Genomic DNA, 22177 nt, shown 5'->3' on the forward strand with positions numbered 1-22177 from the left:
ATTTTACTCCAGCAAATATTTTCTGCTAATTCTGTAGTACAAAATTTTCCTTAAATTTTAGAAGTAAAACTACTGCTAAAAGTTAATATCAAATTACTCTTGATCATTTTCCAAATTACAAGCAGAAACCCATTGAAAAGTAGTTTCAGTTGTAAATTGCTAGTGGTAAATATATACTTTAATATCTCCAAAAATTGGTGCTATTTGGCTTTGTCTTGAAGAAATAATTTTGAAATATAAGATTGATTTCATTTTTTTAAAGCTGCTCAGATGCATATGTCTTACTGCTTTCTGTCACTAATAAATTCTGAGGTTAACTGCACATACGTATGGTTGAATCTTTTATATGTTTCTCAGAATTACATTCCAGTCTGCATGATTTAGTAATAGCAATAGCACTTAGACTTATACACTGCTTCATAGTGCTTTACAGCCCTCTTGAAGCCGTTTACAGAGTCAGCATATTGCCCCCAACCATCTGGCTCCTCATTTTACCTTGGAAGATGGAAGACTGCGTCAAACTTCAGCCGGTTAGACTCAAACTGCTGGGAGTCAGCAGTCAGCAGAATGAGCCTGCAATACTGCATTCTAACCACTGTGCCACCATGGCTCTCTGGCTAATAGCACTAAACCATAATTTTTTTGGTATTTTTTAGCATAAAGTTCAAACTTATACACTGTGATTGATATCAGTCATGATTTCTTAATTTGGATGGGTTCCCATATTGTGCTAAACCAAGCAAATTCTAAATTATGTTATATTTTAGAATTCAGTGTTCATATGTTTAGTAGTCTGAATTGACTAAAGGACAGCTTAAAACTTTTATCACAATTCTTGATATAGAAATCCTTTTTAAATAGTAATTTTATTAGACAACCCATGACCCATTGGTCATAATTCAGAGATATTTTATTACCAAATTCCACAGTGCCTTCAACAATGGCAGAGCTTTTAACATACTTAAAAAGTTAATTAAAATTCAGAGATATATTCAGAAATGTATCTATCTTGAAACTTTATAGCACATCAACATCAGTACAAGAAATGTTTTATGACATTTTGTTTTATATCATAAACCATTTTATGTTAATGTTTATGTCATAAAATATTTTATAATATTTGCCAACTTTCCACAGAAGCCATGGATACTGGATTTTAAATGCAGTCTGTAAGTTAGCTCATTCCAAGTACCTTGGTTTAAAAATTGTTACCCTATGATATCATTTTGCCCAGTTAAACGTTACTGGAACTACAGTTTTAATAATATATAGATTATAGTTAAATAAGTAAAAACTAGGACAAACCAAAAAATGAAAGAATAAAACTAAGAACTAGAAAATGCAGAAAAGGAAAGAAACTAGAAAGGAAAATAGAAAAAAAAAGAAATATGTAAAGAAATAATTTAATCACAGCAAATCTAAACAATTTTAGTAATATATCGTCTTCTATTAAAATGCATCAAATTGTGTCTTCTACCCATATCTCATCTCTTAGCTATAAACAAATCCTTAAAGCCTAATAGTTCAATCCTAGTCAGCAAAAGTCCATTAAGGATTACTAGAGATAACAACATATCTATTTTAACTTTGAAGTATACTTCCCAGAACAGCTATAGAAATCAAAGAAATAAAAATTAATTTTATATTCTTTTCTTTTACTTTTAACAATTTTGATCTTTAATCCTTTCAAATAATGTCCTGGAACTTGATTTCTTTTCATGTTTTCTTTGACCTTTCTCTCAAAACTCTTCAAAATTATAACAAGTTTGTTATGCAATGTAGGAAATCCAATACAGGAAAGTTATCCAGATCACTCTTTTGGTTTGTTATTTCTATATCCCTTTAATTATTAAGACATCAGTCAGTTTTGTAGCATCTTTTTACATATCATTATTGTAGCCTATCATTTTTAAATCCACTATTAGATCAGTCCCAGTCTTGTCTGGTAAAAATTGTTCCTCTTCCATTATATCCTTTAAACACAGTCTGTCTATAATGGCAGTCACTCTTAAAATTAACTTCTGTGTCTGTTGTTCACAAATTTCCATGTTAAAGTATTTTGCTCCATTCTGTATTAGTAAGTCGAATTTAAGTGTTTTCCTTTAATTGTAATCTTTAATTCCTTCTAGTTCCCTTGAATGTCCATCTTTCAAAGTTCCATCCTAACATTTTTTTAAAAGAATTTAAAACAATAGAATTTTCCCACAGGAAGGATTCTTAATAATTAATTTCAAAATCTTACTTCAAATGCATCTAGCCCCATCATCTGTAAGTTTCCAAAATCCAAGTTCTAATAACCCTTTTGCTGTTTATTCCGAAAATGAATTTTTAAAGTCCCTAAATTTATATTTAAAACTTCGTTCACTAAGGATTAAAGGAAATTCAACTGCTGCTATAAAACATATTGATACAAAAGTCCCTAATGGGTGAAAAGCAGTTAATAAAACAGTTTCAAAAGTGATTAGAAATAGAAGTATGCAAATACAGTGTGCATAAAGTCGCCATCCTTAATTTGAACAAAGATGCCTATCCAGAGCTCAACACCCACTGGAGATTGCTGTCTTGTGAGGAGCAACTTGTGTGTGATCTCAAGTCCTCTCCTTGTCCAGAGAGGAATTATAAAGAGGTAGTCTATTCAGTGGCTTTTCATTCTGCCATTTTGTTAGCCCTGCTTTTGGCAGAGACATCTTCTGCTCATTATTTTTTCCCTGGAAGTCCTCGATATTGAAATCCTTGAATTCTTTGCATTATTTTTATTAAGAATATCTTGTGTGTTAGAAATATTAACATTTATATACTTATGTAAATCTGGAAAGTCTTAATTAATGCTAAGGGTATACATTCCAGAGTAACTTATTAATAAAGAACTAATACTTTGAAACATGTTTAAGTCTTTCTTAATAGGCTGTCTACAGAGATTGGGTAATAACTGTCATTGTGTGATGAATAACTTTGCTAGGTCTGCATGAAAGGCTTTTTAATGCAAACCTCAGCATGCTTAGCTTGGTTTGATATCCTGTTTGTCTTAATTACAGTCAAGGAAGAGCTTGGCTTCTTTCCCAACCTATGTTGAAGGTAAGCTGTCAACCTGTCTTTTGTTTAACTTTAAATTGGTCTATACAGATATATAAAGTGGGATGAATTATTAAACTTAAAAGTTTTCAGATTCATTTGAATGTTTTCTGAGATCTCTATTTATGCATAAAGAATAGAAGAACATCTGAGAAAGAAGTGAGCTGTATCACTTGAGATTGATTGCCAAGAAAGAAATGTCATCCCTGAATATTCATCTGTTTAAAAAAGTAACAACTTTCAAGATTTTTGGATTTTTAGAAATAGAAATTAGCTAAAAGAAATAACAGTGGAAAGAAAACAATATGCCTGATTAGAACAGCAGCTTCTTCAACCGTTTTGTCTGTCAGCAACTAGAGTTTTAGTCATTTAAGTTTATTAAAAGTTTTAAAAAGAAAGAGAAAAATTATCAAGAACTAATATTTTTAAAAAAGAAAAAAATTAAGAAAAAGGCAAAGCCAAAAGTGCAGGGGAAAAAGAAACAAAATATAAAAATTAGCTTCTTTTTTTACAGCAGTTATAGGTATAGATGCAAATTAATCTCTTGTTCTATTTTAATAACGTGCATACTTTGTACACAGTTCTATTTCAAACTTAGTCTTAAACAATACTTAAAACCAATACTTAAATCTTTCTAGTAATTTTAGATGAGAAAACATTGACAAGAGTAGCCTTCTGTTTCCAGACATTCTTGATTTTATTTTGGATTCTTCTTAACAAAAATTCCAATATCTTAACTTAGTCATTTGTGTTTAGTTACCATTTTTCTTCAATGAAATTCAACTGGTGCTGACAGCTACAAAGATATTTTAGGCACAATCTGGGTTCATGTCTGTTCCATATTTTCAGTTATTGCACATCTAACAAAATTATTTTTAAAATCTACTTTAACCTTAGCTTTATTATACCATAAATATCCATGCCCCCCAAATCTCAGATCATGTTCTTCTAGTTCCAAAAGCCCCCTGTTTCTCAGCAACATCCACTCTTTCATCCAAACTCTAAACAGCAACCTGTAAAATATAATTTCAACTCAGGTAATCTCCATTTTTTTTGTATCTGGTAACACCTTACATCTAACTCATGATTTTTTTCCCATCGCACAAATTTAGATACACCTTTCCACCAGTGCATAATTGATATACAAAACCAGCATCTGCAAAACATCTTCACTTATAAGTCTCTTAAAAATTTTCCCTCCCATAGTCCTCTCATCCTATCTAATGTCTCTATTCAAAATTTTGAGACCCAAACTCAGCAGGAGAGGGGATAGTAGACAGCCCTGCCTTGTTTCTTCTGGTATTGCCTGTGCAATAAATAAATCTACTTTACTCACTTTATAAAATTATCTCTAAAATTCCATTCCAAAACTTTAAATAATAGAATCCAGTTCAAATTGTGAAAACCTTTCTCTGCATGTAAAATAAATAAATAATGCAGCTTGTTTCTCATTATGTTCCAGATATTCCACAATAATGTCTAATGTTATCTTTTAACTATCTTTTAGATAAAAATTTATATTGAGCTTCATGAATAAAATAGTTATTTACACTCTATCAGCTATGTTCATTGTAAACAACTTATAATAATTCAATAATGGTATTAGTCTATAATTGTTGAAGTCAAATCTTGTCCCACTTTAAGTATAGTGCTATATTACTACAAGTCTCTAGCCTTTTTCCCTTGTGAAATTGAATTCACGCATCTTGCAAAGAGTGCTCCATTTATAGTCGATGTTAGACCACTGTAGTCCATAACTAAGCCCAACATTTAGAAAAATCAGTCCCTTTAGCTCTAATTCAAAATTATCTCTTCTGTTGTGATTTTTGTATTGTCTCCTCTACAACCTTTCAGTTCTTCTTTAAAGTTTTCTAAAAATTATGTTGTCTTTTGAATAGAATTCAGTCAAAGTGTCTTCCATCTAAAAATAAAAAGTTCACATCTAATTTATCCCATTGAAATGGAATCTTTTTTTCCATTAATCTTTCAGTCAAGTAGGAGTATTTTTTCCTCTACATCAGGCATGTCAAACTCGCAATGTCACATGACACCACGTGATGTATTGAGACTTTCCCCCCATTGCTGGCAATGGGGTGGGCACGGTTTTAGTATGATGCATCCAGCCTGCGGGCTGGCAGTTTGACATGCCTGCTCTACATAAAGGTTTATAGGGATTTCTTTTTAGCACAATTATATCTGCATTATCAATCTTCAGTTTCATAGTAAAGTGTTGCAGGACTTGATCCCTTGTCTTCTTTGTTGCAGAATGAACCAAAATGTCCCTTGGAACATTTCTCATTCTTGCAAATCTTGAATTTATTCTATAAACCATTTATCTCCACCTCTGTATCTTCACCAATTTTTTCCCCCAAAGCTGTGAATTTAGAATTAGTGACTCAGCCAGTCTTTTGCCAAGTTGATCAAACCCTTTTGACGTAAATCTAATGTAATTGCTTTCTCTGACAGCTGTTTGCAAAACTCTTTTCTCCCATTCAATCATGAGTCATCATTGTTATAATCCAATAATGAAAGGTTCAAAGAAAGCAAAGGGGAAAAAGAAACTTCCCCTTCTCTGTCCCTTTTATGCTATAATTTCATGTACATGTCACATCTGTATTTGCATGGTTACAATCAGGAACCCAATCATGCAACACCCAGGGGGAAGGCCTTCTCTGTGGGTGCGCCTGCCCTTTGGAACCAGCTGCTCAGGACTGCCCCTGACCTTCGTTCATTCCGCCGGGACCTGAAGACCTGGCTCTTTGCGCTTTCTGGCCAGGACTAAGAATTTTAATTGTAATTTTATTTAATTGGGTTTTAATTGGAGTTTAATAGGGGTTTTATTTTATTCAAGGACTAAATTTAATTATTTTAATTGTTCTTAACTTTTGTAATGTGTATTGTTATTTTAAATTCCTTGTGAACCGCCCTGAGTCCTACGGGAGAAGGGCGGTATATAAGTCCAATAAACATAAACATAAACATGTTACTTTTATCTTTTGTTTTGTAAATTCCATCAACTGTCCAAATTCTTTAGTAGCAAGCAAAAATCATTCCCATGGAAGAGCAGAGTCAATTGCCTTATTCAATTATAGTGTTTCCAGTACAAGTTTGTAAAACAATCTTTTAAAAATAGCAACCCCTCATCTGTTTTAAGCTTCTTGAAATCACTTCTTAAGGTTTTTGCAAAGGTTATTTTTACTTTAGATCTTCAAATTCTCTTTCAATTTTGTAATCCTGAAAGAAATGAAACTCACAAAGAGGAGTTATTATCTGCTGTAAAAGAAAATCTCAGTTCTGTAGGATAATTCCAAATGTGGCTAAGAAATTAGGGTCAGCTGTCTTATTGTTAGTCAAAGCTATATCACAACTGTAAATTTGGATGGAATACTGCACCTCTCAGCTGCTCAATTCGTGAGTGAACCTCAAAAAAAATTGTTTCTGCAGTTTAATTACAGGGAGCAAGTGGGTTATTTCATGATCACTCCTTTGTCCTGAGAGATTTTGGCACCTAGCATTGGCTTTCTGGACACCAATTTCCACTATGATGCCATTTTTGTTCCATCAAAAATGAGCCAGCTATGCTGAGGGGAAAGGGAGAGGTTTCCAAGCTGAGCCATGCTGGCTCAGGAATTCTGGGAGTTGAAGTCCACGAGTCATAAAAGAGCCAAGGTTGCCTACAGGTCAACAGAGCTTTTGTCCTGATGCAGGTAGGGCCACTTTAAGGGATCCTATTTGGGACTGAATTAGTGGTAAAACTAGCAACAATTCCCTCACCAATTTCCTCTTGCTATTTGACAAAGGAAAAAGGAAGCACACATTTCACACCACCTCTGTTTTGGCATATGTCACTTGCCTTACTGTATCTTATATTGGATTGGACATAATGATTTTCCTAGCCAGATTCAAGAAAAAAACCCCTCCATATCTTTATATTTACATATTTTTCTCTTTTGCATATCTGTACAATCAAGCATCTGTGGTGCTAATACTAAGTGGCTAGTGAGAAATCTTTATGTTGGCTTTAAATTGACAGGCTAGCTAATGTCTTTGTCAAACTATAATAACTCTAGGATTGGTACCTAGCCCTTTTATATTAACTCATAACAATCATTTCAGTATAAAAGGCATATAAATTTTAGATTCAAATCATGTTTATCTGTAATTCATGTCATATCTGAAAATACTCCTTTTTTAAAAAAATGGTTATATGATACTTGTGCTTTTCAGTCAGCTATTAGCCCACATATATGTATCACTAATTCTGAATGGCTAAATTGCCTCTACAATAGATCAGAAGTAGACTGAATCTAAGCACACCTTAAAGTGGGTTTTTTGGTGCTGATGTTTAGCACTGAAAGCATTAGTAAGTAATAATTTTGCATGCCTCTGGCTGTACACTAAATTATGTTCAAAAATATGTAGAGATGTATATGTTTTTTTAAAAAAGAATTTTTTTTAAGAAACCAGACCTGAAAATTGAATAAATAGCAACTGAAATAGCTAGTGGTTTAATTTTTTATTGCTTATTTATCCTTCAGTTAAATGTATTCATAGATTTCGATGGGTGGCTTGATTATGTTTTATTTTACCCCTTATGCCCTAATAACTCTCCTTCGGTGTATGTCTGTGGGGGATTAAGTAACAAAATATGTATTGTGACATTGCAACACAAATTTCACTCCTTTTGTGCAAAGTTCTGGATTTAGCAGATGACTGTGCTTTCCCTATTTTTTCAACACCACAAATCCCAGAGATAATTGTATGAGGGACAATGACACAGTGCAAGGATAAGTAAGGGTGCATTTTGCAGTCCTATTTTGAAACATTTACTACCACAGCACACTAGTTCTTGTACTGAACATTTTTCAGAATATTCTAGATCTGTAAATAAAACCTAATTAAGTTGTGTTGCAATCACAGCCTTACAGCTCAACAATAAATTAGTCTGTTTACAATCCTATGTATTCTTGGAGAATGAATTACATCTAGCACGTTAAGATTTGCTTCTTCAAATTGGCACCTACATTTTAATTACACAGACACAAGTTTTGAATGGCTTTTGAAATTATGCTAACATTTATAGTTTGATTCCAACAGTTGCAATTTTGGTTGACTATTAATTTTATATTACATTTTCATATTTAATTTTGGTCCATGTGATTTTTGTTTGAACCAAAAAGATGCAGTTCCATGATCTAATTGCTATATGCTTGGCCTTTTAATTTGTTAAATTTGCTTTAATCATCTAAAAAACTTAATATAATTAGAATGATAATTAAAACAATTAAAAATATGAAGTTTTATAGATGTTTTAATTTAAATCTATCTTTATGTGACTTTTACCCCAATATTTTTCTATTGTAAACTTTATTAGCAATCAACACTTATCTTTTTTATAAGTTTAAAAAAGTACCATAATTGAACATTGTGAATTGCTCAACTTCATTGGACGTATGTTTGTAGAAACCATTATTTTATTAAGCAAAGTGATGGCACCGATGTATATAGAAGAATTATATGAATTGCTAGAGTCTGTTTTCTCTGTCACAAATTCTATGCTGAAGAAGCAAATAACTTTTTCAATAGAAGAGCAAGAGCACTTAGACTATGCTTTACATAGTTTATATGCAGTTTATAGAGTCAGCATATTGCTCTGAACAATCTGGGTCCTCATTTTATTGACCTCAGGAGGATAGAAAGCTGAGTCAATCTTGAGCTGATCACGATCAAATTCCTGGTAGTGAACAATGACTTAGCCTGCAATACTGCATTCTGCGTTCTGCCTCAGAAAATGAGACAATTAATAAATTCAGAATTCCTATACTTCATAGTATTCTTCTATGCATAAGTAGATGTTCTTTGCAACCTGGTTGTATTTGAGAATATTACCTTTTCATCTGTGAATTTGTCAAACTGAGGACAACAGAAATGTCAAATTGTTTCTCAAATCAAGCTATACACTATATCAGTCAGAGAGGATTTTTTTTACTGTCTTTTCTCATATCAGTAGGACCAAAAGAAAAGTGCATTATATTTTCTTCTATTACCAAACCAGTTAATTCACTTATTGATAAAATAAATTACCTATCGGTGATTAAAATATTTTAGAACACTACTATCATTTTATGTCATTGAGACTGAAACATGTTTTAGAAAGTACTGCTTTATAAATGTATGAGTTCTGTACAACAGTCAAGGTAAGTTTTTTCCCCTAGGATTGCATCTAAGTATATGTGTAAATTTCATGGTTTAGAAGCAGAAGTGAATCATTGGGAAAGCCAGTTTGATCCAGTGATTAAAGCACTGGGTTTGAAACCAGGCAAGGTGAGTAGTACAGGTAATCCCTGAGTTTCGAGCATTCACTTAGCGCTTATTTGAAGTTACACCATAAGCACCCCCTAATGTTTATGAGCCAGTCCCGAAATTACGAATGTTGCATCACCAAAGCAGTTATTTGCCTTTATGAATGACTACAGAGGCTCTGCAACATTCACTCTAGTTTCCCCCCCCCCCGCTCCCTACAGCTGCTTCCCCCTCCCATTCTGCCATGCCGGATTCATTTACCTTGCAAAATCCTCTCTGCCACTATTTCTTCTTTCTGCCGTTTTGAAGGAGAGTCAATGGAAATTCCTGGGTGTCGTAATATCATGTAGGTTCAGGCACCAATCCTCTTTGGCAGAGAATTGGTGCCGGAACTCTCGTGAGATCACAGACCCCAGAAACTTTTTATTTTCGGGGGCAAAAAAGTGTTTGGGATGCCTGTCTTCTGCTCCCCCCCAACTCCTTTCCCCCATTGCCACAGCACTTTTTATCCGGATGGAGACTTTGGGGAGGCTGGAAACTCAGTCTGGGTGCAAATGGGGGGCTTTGAAACGCTCCATTTCAAAATGCCCCATGTGCAGCCAGACGGAGCTTGCAGCCTTCTCAAGGTCTCCATTCGGATAAAAAGTGTTTGAGTGCCTATGGAGCACTTTGAAAAGGAGTGAAACAGAGCTTTTCAAAGTGCTCTGTCCAGCTAAAAAGTGTTCTGGTTGTGGCAGAAAGGGGGGGGGGGCAGGAGACAGGCATCTCAAACACTTTTCCCCCCGAAAATCAAAGTTTCTGGATTTCTTGATCTCACGAAAGTTCAGGCACCCATTTTCGGCAAAAGAGGATAGGTGCCTGAACTTGCACGATATTATGGCACCCAGGAGTTTCCATCGACTCTTCTCTCCCACAAAATGGCAGAGGAGAAACAGCAGCAGAGTGGATTTTTGCAAGGTGAGTCTGGCACGGCAGGGAAGGAGGGGGAAGCATCTTAGTGGGTCGGGGAGGCCTTAGGGACCTGTTCCATCATTAGGCCCCCCATGGCCTTCCCCACCCTGAGATACCTCATGTGCACTTAACGAACTGCGCATTCACCCACACATTCGATTATTGATTGTGTGGGCGAAAGCAGGGAGTGATCTCCTTCAAGGTACAAAATTCACTCCCACGAATTCTCGAGTCATGAATGGAATTGGCAGGCTCCATTACATTCGTAACTTAAGGACTACCTGTAGTTCTTGCCTTGTCACAAAGCCAGTTGGGTAACCTTGGGGCAATTACTCTGTCTTAGCCCTAGGTAGGAAACAATGGCAAATCACTTTTGATTTCTCCAGGCAGTCACCAGGAGTCAACACTGAGTTGAAGACAATGCACACACATCCACATAACAAAATAAATTGTTAGAATTTTGAAAATTCAAAATCTTGCCCTTTTTGTGGTGAATAAAGTTTGAAAAACTGTGCAGTCTGGAGAAAGGATACTTTATATTCATTGAAAGCTAGGAAGGGCTTTTCTTGGTCAAGACATAAAGTTTCGGAGGTCTTCATAATGTCTCAGTAATGGTCCAGCTAATCCTTTTGCGTAAACATTTCTAACTAAAACCAGAAAAACTAGAGTTTTCATCTTCCCCTTTGCCCTTTTCAAGTTACTGCACACATTTCAAAGGACGCATTTGTATTACTGTCAGATACATAATTAAGATAGATGTTTGTGTCAGAGCCACTTTCGGTGATACGTTGTTATTTTTTATTTATTCATATGTCCCCCTCTCACAATCTCATCGAAGTGATTCTGGGTGATGTACAAAATTTAAACAGTTAAAACAATAATCCCAATTTATAGAAAACAATTTTAATCAACAGAGTTTATCTCTGGCCCAAATGCTTGAGGAAAACAGCCAGGTCTTCGGTGCCTAGAAAACTTCCATCAATGTCTTCTTCTATTTAATCCTCCATGGGTTGTTGCTATTGTTTGAGGTGAATATTGGCCATGTATTTAATTTCCTTTTTTGCCCACAACTTTGGTAATATCAGTTGGTATTGTTTTCCTTTCACGGTAATGATGGATGATCAAGGCTAAAGAATAATGGGCATTGCTAGGGCAGAAGCATGAATGAGCTCTGTGCCTTTCTGAGATGGGAGGAGAGTAAAAAAATCCATTCAGGTTGTTTTGCTTAAGGGGCACTTCTGTCTCAACAGAACAAACAAATGTCAAAATAAATTAGTTTTATCAAGTGTTTTCTCTGTGATAGAGAAGATAGCCCTTGTGTTCTTTTCTGATTGTATCAGATCTTTTTTGGGAATGATGAATTTCAGCCACACCAGAATTCCATTTGTAGCCTGCATATGCTAGTACTGATAATAATGTATTCTATTACTTTCCTGTTAGTAATATAATTTTGCCCAGTAATTCAATTTTTATATACTGTAGTTCCAGGACCTTGTGATCCTGAAGATCTAATTGATGGAATCATATTTGCTGCCAATTATCTTGGCTCTACTCAACTCCTTTCGGACAAAACTCCATCCAAGAATGTGAGAATGATGCAGGCTCAGGAAGCAGTGAGCCGAATTAAGGTGAAAATCAGTCTCTTTCTTGATCTCCGAGTTGCAACTGTGACTAATCCATACTTTGTCTCTGTACTGAAACATACTCCGGAAGTGGTTCTATGATTGAAGTAATATGTTTGTTATTTTTAGGCCCAGTCTGCTTTCATAATTTGTAGATTAATATTTTGTTATAATTGAGTCCAGTGGGCAGCTGATACGTTCAAATAAATTTATTTGCCCTTTATCCAGAGACAAGGAGTGCTCATTGGAAAGGGGAATATATTTTCTTGCTAACAGCAGCTGGGCCCAGAAGATCAAAATTGCTAAAAATGATTGACAATTTCTCAGAAACAATAGGATTACAATAAGCCAAGACACCACTGATGTGGCATAAAAGGGGACTGAGGCATCGGATAAAGAACAACTTTTTTCTCCGTGTAACTTGCTGTAGTAAAGTGGGATCTGCCAAATCTCAAATTTCAGAATATTCCAACCTAAATTACTATACGAATGCAGAATTCATATATGTGAATCAGGAATTACAAGGGAAAGAAGAAATACAATTCAGACGATCTTTCATAAAATTGGATTAATTTACATTTAATAGAACTTTTTACATAATACATCTGGCTCTTTAGGTAACTATTTGCATTATGGCACTGAGCATTGTAATATGGTAATTAAAATATTATACAACAAAAGTACTGTAGCAAATCAGCAGAGTACTTACTCTCTTACTGCAGAATTAAAAATGGTATAAAATATATGCAAATAATGGCAACTTTTGGTTTCTATGAAAGTGATTTAACCTTGACATGAAATTTGAGCTCTTCAGGTCATCCATTTGTGACTATATAAAATGCATGATGAATTAATAAGAACATGCAAAAAAATCCATTCCATTTTATCTTATATTGAGTTCTGCTTTGCTGGTGACATATTCAAAGCTCATTAGCAATCAAACCATTAGTAGTTTAACTTTAGCAAGATTAAGGTTTTTAAATCTTAAAAGTATAAAAGTAGTTTTGGAGATTAACCTGTCTTTTTAAAAAACTAATGTTACAAATGTTATAAATACTGCTCAATCCAGCAAGATTTCCTTAGACCTCATTAATTTTGTGAAGCTTAAAACAAATAGATGGTTAAAATGCTTAACTTTGGCTGGAATTTGGGCAATACAACAAATACTGAAATATGTTACAAGTTAAAAGTAGTACATATTTATAAATTGAATTGTTTCGCATTGTCAAAAATTGCACAAAACTAAAATTTCATAAAAAGTACCTCAAATAGTTACTAACACAAGAAATAAGTCATACTTTTTATTTTGTATGACAAATGACTCTCACATGGTTCTCTTAGGCTTGTATGCTCTCTAGGAAAAAACCATGAAATACTGCTAAATATTTGAGGTTCTTTTGAAATCAAAATCAGCTTTGTTTATATTGTTTTGCTGTAATTTCTTCATCAACCACCATACAACAGATGAGACATTATAAATAATACATTGCCTTCAAACTAGAGTTAAATTGCAAGATGACTTGTTTCTTAATTTTTGGTGCATCATCAGTCTATTAAATTATAAAAAATATATTCTAATCTAATATTCTCATTCTCTTGGAATTAAGAAAGCAGCTCCATTAACAAATGTATTTTCATGTGATCTGTTCCTTCTTGTTTATATGGAAAGGGGAAGCACAAACTCCTGTGTACAATGGGAGCAGATGTGGAGGCAGTGTATCATAAATGAAAACTTACCCTCTAAAACGCTTCCTTTTGCATCTACTTCTTTGTGTGTCTTCCTCAGCAAACTCCATACAGTCTAATCAGCTTAGGATATGCATTGTTTTTACATTATGCAGCCTTACTTAATAGTTAACACTCCTTTCACTAGTAAAAAAAACCTCTTCTGGTAATCTGTCGCTCAGAAATCAGAATCTGGAATTTCACTGCATGATGAGCAACAATGTTGGATGATACTTTTGGTTTGCATTCATAGAAACACATTTGTCACCTATAACAGCATGTGTAGGTGACAAACAGTGCTTTTTTTGTAAAAGAAAAAGGTGCCGGAACTCACACGTCATACAATCCGCCTTGCCTATCCTACAAGGTTCCATCCAAAAAAGGTGCCGGAACTCCGTTCTGAGCATTCTATGAGAAAACTTTGGGTCAATCATTCTCTCTCAGCTAATCCTTCTCAAGATTGTTTGTGAGGGGAAAAGAGGAGGAAGGAGCTCTCCGTGTGCTTCTTTAAGCTTGCCAGGTTGTATATAAATCAAGTAAACAGGACTAAATAAATTATTTTATTAAAACTCAGGAAATAATTCAGTCCCCATGTCTAGAATATTATCAGAATAAACTTTGTTTTTTAGTATGTAATTTGCTATTCAAAATAATTGTTTGATTTCACATTGTGACATGAAGACCTATCTAAAGCAGGCCAAAAGTGTTTTATTTGTTTTCGTTTGGTTTGGAATTGGTTTGTACCAATGTCCTCATTTTGAAAACAATCTCATGGATGACATTTATTGAATTCTGCTCTATAAACAGGCCACAGTGCTTAAGAAATAAGTTTAAACTAATAAGATTCTCCTTGCAGTGAGAAAGGGATCAAGATAGTAAACCATCCAACTAAGTTTATTTCAGGTAGCCTCTGGAGAAATAATATCCAGTTGCTAGTATTATTTCATAGTGTTGGTGTTGAAGGTGAAGAATGTTGAAAGTGAAGTCTACACATCTTAAGGTTCCAATATTGAAAAACAATGATATTGATGTATTGTACTGTAAATACAGTAGTTCCTGGTCAACTAGTTCCTAGTCAACACCAAGAGCCATGCTGGTTGAAATGTATAAAAGTTGTAATGTAACATATCTGGCAGACTGTAGACTGGAAAGGCTGTTCTAAAGATGTACTGTATATACACTTTAATTAGGTGACAAACAGGTGTATTGTTATAGATCCCTGGTTGACATAGAGTTTCTACAAGATGTTAGCTAACTATTCTCCTTTCTTTATTTATTTCATGCTAAGCAGATGGCCCAGAAATTAGCCAAAAGCAGAAAGAAGGTGCAGTACAATTTCATCAGCTTGACGTGTTGTCTAGGTTTTGTTATTTCATTTTACTTTTTTTGCATCTCTTGTTTATCACATTTTTTAAAAAACAACCTGTATCCAGCAAGTGTTTTTCATTAAATGTTTGAGCCGCTATGTAAATTGACACGTCAGATAACATCTTTTGCTTATTAGCCATTTCATGACCATAATAAGATAATTATTAATCAAATGAAAACATGCTATTGCTAAATGTACAACCCAAATATAGGTCTGATGAATATTTGTTTAATTTTTATAAATTAAATCTTTCTTTAAAAAAAAAGACTAGTTATATTTTATTTTATATTTAAATTTCATTTCATTTAATTAATGAAACAAAATTGCTGGATGCAACCAAATGACTTAGTTTTCCTATGTAAAATTTAAATTCTATAATTATATGCAGTATATATAAAGACATATCAGTCTGGAATAGTAGAGAAAATCTATTCATGCAAACACAGTTTAGCAGTGGGCAGAAAAATACAATCACATGATATTCTAAAGCAGAGGTCCCCAACCTTTTGGGCATCAGGGACCGGTTCCGTGGGGAGAGAGAGAGAGAGAGAGGTTTTTCCGCATACCGGAGGGTGCGTGGTTTTGTGTGCTGCCTGCATCTTGTGGATAGGGCTTTGCTTGTTCATGCAGATCAGTTGCTGGGATGCCATGGACTGGTACGGGTCCACAGACCAGGGGTTGGGGACCCCTGGTCTAGAGCATTGTATAGAGCCAACCTTTTCAGCATTTACAGTTGTTTTTTTCAGCAAATAAATATGTTGTGCCAGTCGTGGTTTTAATGAACTTATTTCTCGCTCCTTCAGTTATTGGCTGGTGAATTTTTTTACCACAATAATTGGAGGGGCTGGAAGAATGTGATATGTAGCATGCATTGTACATATGTTATGAATGGCCCATGTTACATTAACAATACTTCTATTTGTATGGCTGTAGCAAGTTCTACATTAAAACTATATTAATTTTTCATCACTCCCAACCAATTTTACTGCAGTGGGAGTTGGAAGTGGGATTATTTTACTATTTTTGCAGTTCTTGTGACTAATCATTCATAAGCTGGTCATGCTTCAACATAAAACAAAATGTCATGAATATGAATACACATGAAAACCTGTTTTTATGACCGTGCATTTACTTTGGCGAAAGAGGGGAATGAATACTGAGCATATGTAGGACAATGGCTCATTTTTCTTCCCTCTTTATTTGGGTAGCCAAAACAGCATAATGCCACATCTTCATCTCTACCTAACTGTGCCTTGAGCTCATTAGCCATAATTAATGAAAGATTGGCTGGTAAACAGATTTAAAAGAATCCAGGGGAAGCCCTATGCCAGAAAGAGAATGTGTTTTCATGTCAGGAAAAAATATTACATGGACAAGAGTTGGGAGGAAATTAACAATTTTTTCCATCACTCATATTTCATACTATTTCTGTTTATCATTAACTTCACAGTTGAATAGTATATTTTGTAAGATTTATTTTATTTATATCTAATCTAATCTTTAAAAAAAGTACGCGTTTCTTAATTAAAAATGTCTTTGACTGCAGGTTCCTGAAGGTGAATCTCAGCCAATGACTGAAGTTGATCTTTTCATTTCAACACAGAGAATAAAAGTGCTAAATGCAGACACTCAGGTACAGTAAACTCTAAACTATTTTACAAGGATTGGAAATACATCACCAAGCCATTTCTTGTTTATTTCCCTTTACTTCTTTCCTTACTATGAAAAAAACATAGTTTGGAATTTTTGTAAGAGGACGAAATAATTAGCTGCTTTCCAAATTGCGGAGAGGGCCTTGACCTCTCCCCTGCCCCACCAGGAAGAACAGTCAAGATAATGATGGAATTTGTTAGCAGTTTCATCAGATGGGAAGAGGAGTGTTTTCCCCCCACCCTAGACAAGAGATCCCTTGGGAGGCTGGAAGAATGGACTTTTAACATGGTGAAAACACTGGAAAACACCATCATTCTGAAAAGCTCAGAACATGGGCACTCACTAGCTGGAGGGGAAAATGCCTTCCAGAGAAATAACATTTTCTAGAGCTTTTGTCATTTAAGGTCTCTTCCTCTGGCACAAAGACGGATTTCTTCTCCCTGCACAGAGTGGAGGGGAAATACTTTAGATAGCAGTGGGAACAGACACCAAATCCAATGTCCCTTTCCATTTGCAATCTTCCCTGCCAGCTTCCCCAGTGACTTTCTGGGGAAGCCAGGAGAGAAAATTGCAAATAGGAATCTTGTGATTCCCAGGCAATTGGCAACTGGTCATAAATATCAACAGGTTGCCAAATGCCTAAAATGCGGCCATATGATGTGGGCAGCACAACTTTTATGATGGCTGGAAGTGTTTTATGGGCCATAAAGCATCCATTCTGAGGCTGCCATGACTGCAAATGGTCATCAGGCAACTGGTTGTAAGTCAAGGATTACCTTTACATGTTATGGCCCCGATAAATACTTTACAAGACTCTTGTGATCTGGCAGGTGGGAACTCTTATTCTTCCTTGATTTGTATAGGTGATGAAGATTTCCTTTAATTTGGCAAACAATGGAATGCCAGTGTTCTTAAATGGTTGTGTTAGTGATAAAGAACACTAATACAAAGGTCTTTTTTTTTTAGGAAACGATGATGGATCATCCTTTGAGGACCATTTCCTACATTGCAGATATCGGAAATATAGTTGTATTGATGGCTCGAAGGCGAATGCCAAGATCAAATTCTCAAGATAACGTGGAGGCATCTCATCCTTCTCAGGATGGGAAGAGGCAGTACAAAATGATCTGCCATGTTTTTGAATCTGAAGATGTAAGGAACTTTGTCATTTCTCTGTTAGAAATTAATATAGAATCCTCCTCTTTCTGAAATGCAGCCATCAGTCTGTTTGTTGCAATCAGTAGTAGTAGGCCTTGAAAGCATGCATGTGCTGATCCAGATAGAAAGGAACCTATCGGTAAGAGAAAGGTCATTGTTTGTCCTGAACCATGTCCTGGACCATGGAAATCAGAGAGACATGGGTAAGATGTCTTTTTAAAAACAGTTTTCGACTAGAACTGTAATGGCAAGAGGGTTGAACAAACAAGAAAGCTGCTAAGGAGTTGAGGAATACAGTGGTGAGGTAAAGAAGGGAGTTGCCCCCTTATATGTGGGTGGTGAGACCCAAGTTAGTTTCTTTGATGGGGCTGGCTTCTTTCTGGCCAAAAGTCTTGCCGAGTGCCTTTGTGGACACTTGCATTGGAGGGGAAGAATTAGCTCCCCCTCTTTGACTTTTGTGACCAGCAATAGCAGCCAGTAATAGCTACCTCTCTTAGTTTTTAAGTGGCTCTTTCAGCTGATGATCCCCTCCAACTTCTGCATCTGAGCTGGCCCCGACAATTGTTATGACAAATGGACTTTAAAACCAACTAATATTATTCCTAGGACAGATAGTATTTGGTGAAGGGAAACAGGTACAGAAAGGACAAGAAAAATGGGAATCTGCTTCCTTAATTCTGGGTGCTACCCTGAGACTTGCTGAGAGAGGAATAATGATTTTAAACAATACCAGGAGAAAATGATGCAAAACTACACTATCATGCATTTTCTTTAATCCACTAAGCCATGAATGATGACTGCAAGATCAACATGGCCTGGCCATGAATAGACCAAACCAAGAACCTACATAGAAGGGGGAAACCACTCTGTAAATACAGTTTTGTCTGTCTATTTTAGGGGGGAACCACTTTCTGTAAAGCTTCATCGTATTAGAGGGAAAATCTCAGAGGGTGCAAATACTGTTTATTGCTTGAGCCTAGTGCACATTCTGAACAATAAAATCACTCCCTCATGCTTGCTATTCCATACAGTGCTACATCCATGGAATTGCTGAGATCAATAGTTTGAAGCAGCTTTTCAAATTGAGGGCCCAAATAACATTTTAGGGTTCTGGCTACTTCCCTCAGGCTATTTGTGGTCTCTGAGTCTCACTCTCATCATGCATAGTTTGATAAACTTCAGTTGCCATACATTTCACCACCCAGCTTATGGTGGGTTTGAAAACCCATTTTTAAATCATCTCTGCTCTTACTGGCTATCCTTAACTATTTTATTATGTTTTTTTCCCTTTCATAACTGTTATAGGCACAATTAATTGCACAGTCCATTGGCCAGGCATTCAGCGTGGCATACCAGGAATTCTTGAGGGCAAATGGAATAAATCCTGAAGACCTGAGTCAGAAGGAATACAGTGACCTCCTCAATACCCAAGATATGTACAATGATGATCTGATCCACTTCTCAAAGTCTGAAAACTGCAAAGATGTATGCACCTCTTTATTTGTATTTGAGCTAAGAATCTTCCTCTCACCTAATTTTTGCAGCTACTTACAGAGCTTCAAATAGAAGAAGAGAAGAGTTGGAAGGGACCTTGGAGGTCTTCTAGTTCAACCCCCTGCTCAAGCAGGAGAAGCTTTACCATTTCAGACAATTAATTGAGTGAATTCCTTCACATACCATGCATAATTCTAATTACTTTTAGAGATGGCAAAAAGAGTTATTTTCTCTCTTCCCTTTTCTCCTTTCTTCATCTTTAAAAATGTTCACACCTTGGACGAATATGCTTTGCACTCTTTTGAAGAAACAACTTTCTAATATTTGGCATGTTGGACCATCTCTGTGATGTGTCAGTATGGAAAAAAGCTAGTTTAATGCATCAGCAATTTCTCTCCTGTTGATGTATAACTTCTGTAAGAAAAGTCATTTCAAAGTGTTTCTATTTCCACTCAATGGCTACACGCATAATTGCTTTATATATTTTTTACTAAAGTAAAATTTTAAAATGTTTACAGTATATTGTACGTAGTTGCATGGGCAAGGCAAAAGTGTTGCCGATTGGGGCTACTTTGCAGGATTACTACATTTCATAACACAGAATTCTTTCTAACTTTTGTTCTCTCCATCCAGGTTTTCATTGAGAAGCAGAAGGGTGAAATTCTGGGCTTAGTGATTGTAGAATCTGGGTGGGGATCCATCTTGCCTACAGTTATCATAGCCAATATGATGCATGGGGGACCAGCAGAGAAATCTGGAAAGCTGAATATTGGAGACCAGATCATGTCTATCAATGGGACTAGTTTAGTTGGCCTACCACTCTCTACATGCCAGAGTATCATAAAGGTACAGAATATGATCTTTGTTTTTTTAAAGCAGGATCCTGACTGCTTAATCTACAGGAGCTTTCTCTGTTTAGCAAGTTCATACTGCAATATGGTAACTGAATATGTAAGAATTGGGGATAATAAAAGTTATTAATAGAAATGTTACAAAGTATTCCTTTTACAAGTTAAAGCAATAACCCACAAAGAAAAAAAAATCCATAAGTGACTGCTACTATAAGATGAAATCAAAATGATGACATATATATTGAAGGTTTATCATGAAGCGCCATCTTTTCCTATGTACACTGTTGACATTGTACACATGTAAAAGGCAGCATTTGTATCTTAAGACTGCAAAACACATTTCATTACTTGCTCTCCATACAGTTCGGATCACAAAGGTAAGGGGAAGAGGCCCTGGAAAGTGTGAAGAATATATAATGGTGGTTTAGTGTATTTCCAAATGCTTCTGAATGAGAAAGGATTTCTGCATTTGTCGATAAAAGGGGGCTATGACAATTTTTTTAGTCCTTTTTAGCAGCAACCTGCGGAAAAATTAATTAAGCTGAGATACGCTTGTCATTATCATTATTATCATTATCAGGGTTATCAGAGAGTTCACCTCCCATGTTATCTGTCTATTCAATCAGATCAAATAGGTTGACCTTCCATGTCCTACCTTATGAGATTTTTATCTGACAGCTCATGGTCACAGAGAACCGATCTGATCTATTCCTTCTTTCAATTGAGATCCTTTAAAACCATCTAGCAAACCAAGAAGGCATGTTGTGTGTGAAATTGGCATCGAGTGCACATAACTATATACATTCTATTTTATTATGTTGATTTTGTTTATTTTAGGGGAGGGTTAATTTTGAAGGAGTTGCTTTCTATTTTGTGCTGACGTTGATTTTTATTGAGTCTTCCAAGAATAGGTGACAGGAAAATAAAGGAAAAGAATAAAATAAATCGTCAGAAATGGACAATTGCAACCTCCACAGACTATTCTACCATTGTACAGATCTTACTGTCAGGGTGGAAGTTTTTCCTTAAACAGAGTCTAGTTGTAGTTTAGCCTCCTTATTTCTGATCCTAGTTTCTTCTAAGTGGAAAATAATTCCTGAACATCTTCCTTGTAGCATCCTGGTCTGTACTGAACACTGATATCATGTCTCTCTAGTCTTTCCTCCACATCGATCCCAGATTTTTTCTTCAATTTGTCTTCACAGAGCAATGGCCTCAAGTCCCTGTAATGCCTTTGTTGCTGTTCTCTTGAATATGTTATAATCTGTCACAATCCTACTGAAAATGTGTTGCCCAGAATCATACACAGTATTCCAAATGTGGTAAATGTGTAAATGTAGAGTAGAGGTGATTAAAGCTGTTACATGTCTTTGATACAGAACTGCTAATGCAGTCCAGAACTGTGTTAACTTTTCTAGAGCTGCTTCACATTCCCTTATGTTTAGCTTAGGTTATGACCACAGTCAAATCCTTTTCCGATGTAGTGGTTTCCAAGCCACAAAGTTCCTTGTCTTGTTGAAGAGCATCTTTGTCCGCTCAGCTCAGTCTTCCAGTCTATCCGGATTAGACTGCAGTTTCATTCTGCATCCTGAATGTTAGGCAGACCTCCAAATTTTATGTCATCTGAAAATGTGATATCCACCCATCAGTCCAGGTCACCAATAAAAACATTGAATGGTGTTGGCCACAAAAGTGGACCCAATGGCACCCAATGGTTTCTACTGTCCAACTCAATCTAAGGGCATTAATTCATAGGTATTGAGACTAAGTTCAATGGCCAATAATTTTTAGGATCATCTTTTTTTTCTTGATTTTTTTTATTACTTCTCCAATTTGTCAATGCTGATTTGCAAAGGTCCCAACCTCCCTACAGATAGTTCCTTCAATATTCTGTTATCACTACACAATCCAGGGGCTGCATATTAGCTAGAGGAGCTTGTAGCATATTCCGATTAATCTGCAGTCATCCTTGTGTTCAT

The 22177-nt window shown here is 35.5% G+C and overlaps 1 protein-coding gene across 1 annotated transcript in view; it reads left to right on the plus strand.

Annotated features, from left to right (window-relative positions):
- Window positions 1-22177, plus strand: part of APBA1 (amyloid beta precursor protein binding family A member 1) — an 81113-nt gene that overhangs the window by 54399 nt on the left and 4537 nt on the right. The window contains exons 4-10 of the mRNA XM_081320574.1: window positions 3036-3075; window positions 11809-11954; window positions 14965-14997; window positions 16589-16675; window positions 17662-17847; window positions 19159-19338; window positions 19981-20193. Coding sequence (XP_081176700.1) covers window positions 3036-3075; window positions 11809-11954; window positions 14965-14997; window positions 16589-16675; window positions 17662-17847; window positions 19159-19338; window positions 19981-20193 — 885 coding nt within the window. The remainder of the gene's footprint in view (window positions 1-3035; window positions 3076-11808; window positions 11955-14964; window positions 14998-16588; window positions 16676-17661; window positions 17848-19158; window positions 19339-19980; window positions 20194-22177) is intronic.

The sequence above is a fragment of the Vipera berus genome, assembly GCF_964194415.1.
Source record: "Vipera berus genome assembly, chromosome: 2".
Taxonomy (NCBI): domain Eukaryota; kingdom Metazoa; phylum Chordata; class Lepidosauria; order Squamata; family Viperidae; genus Vipera; species Vipera berus.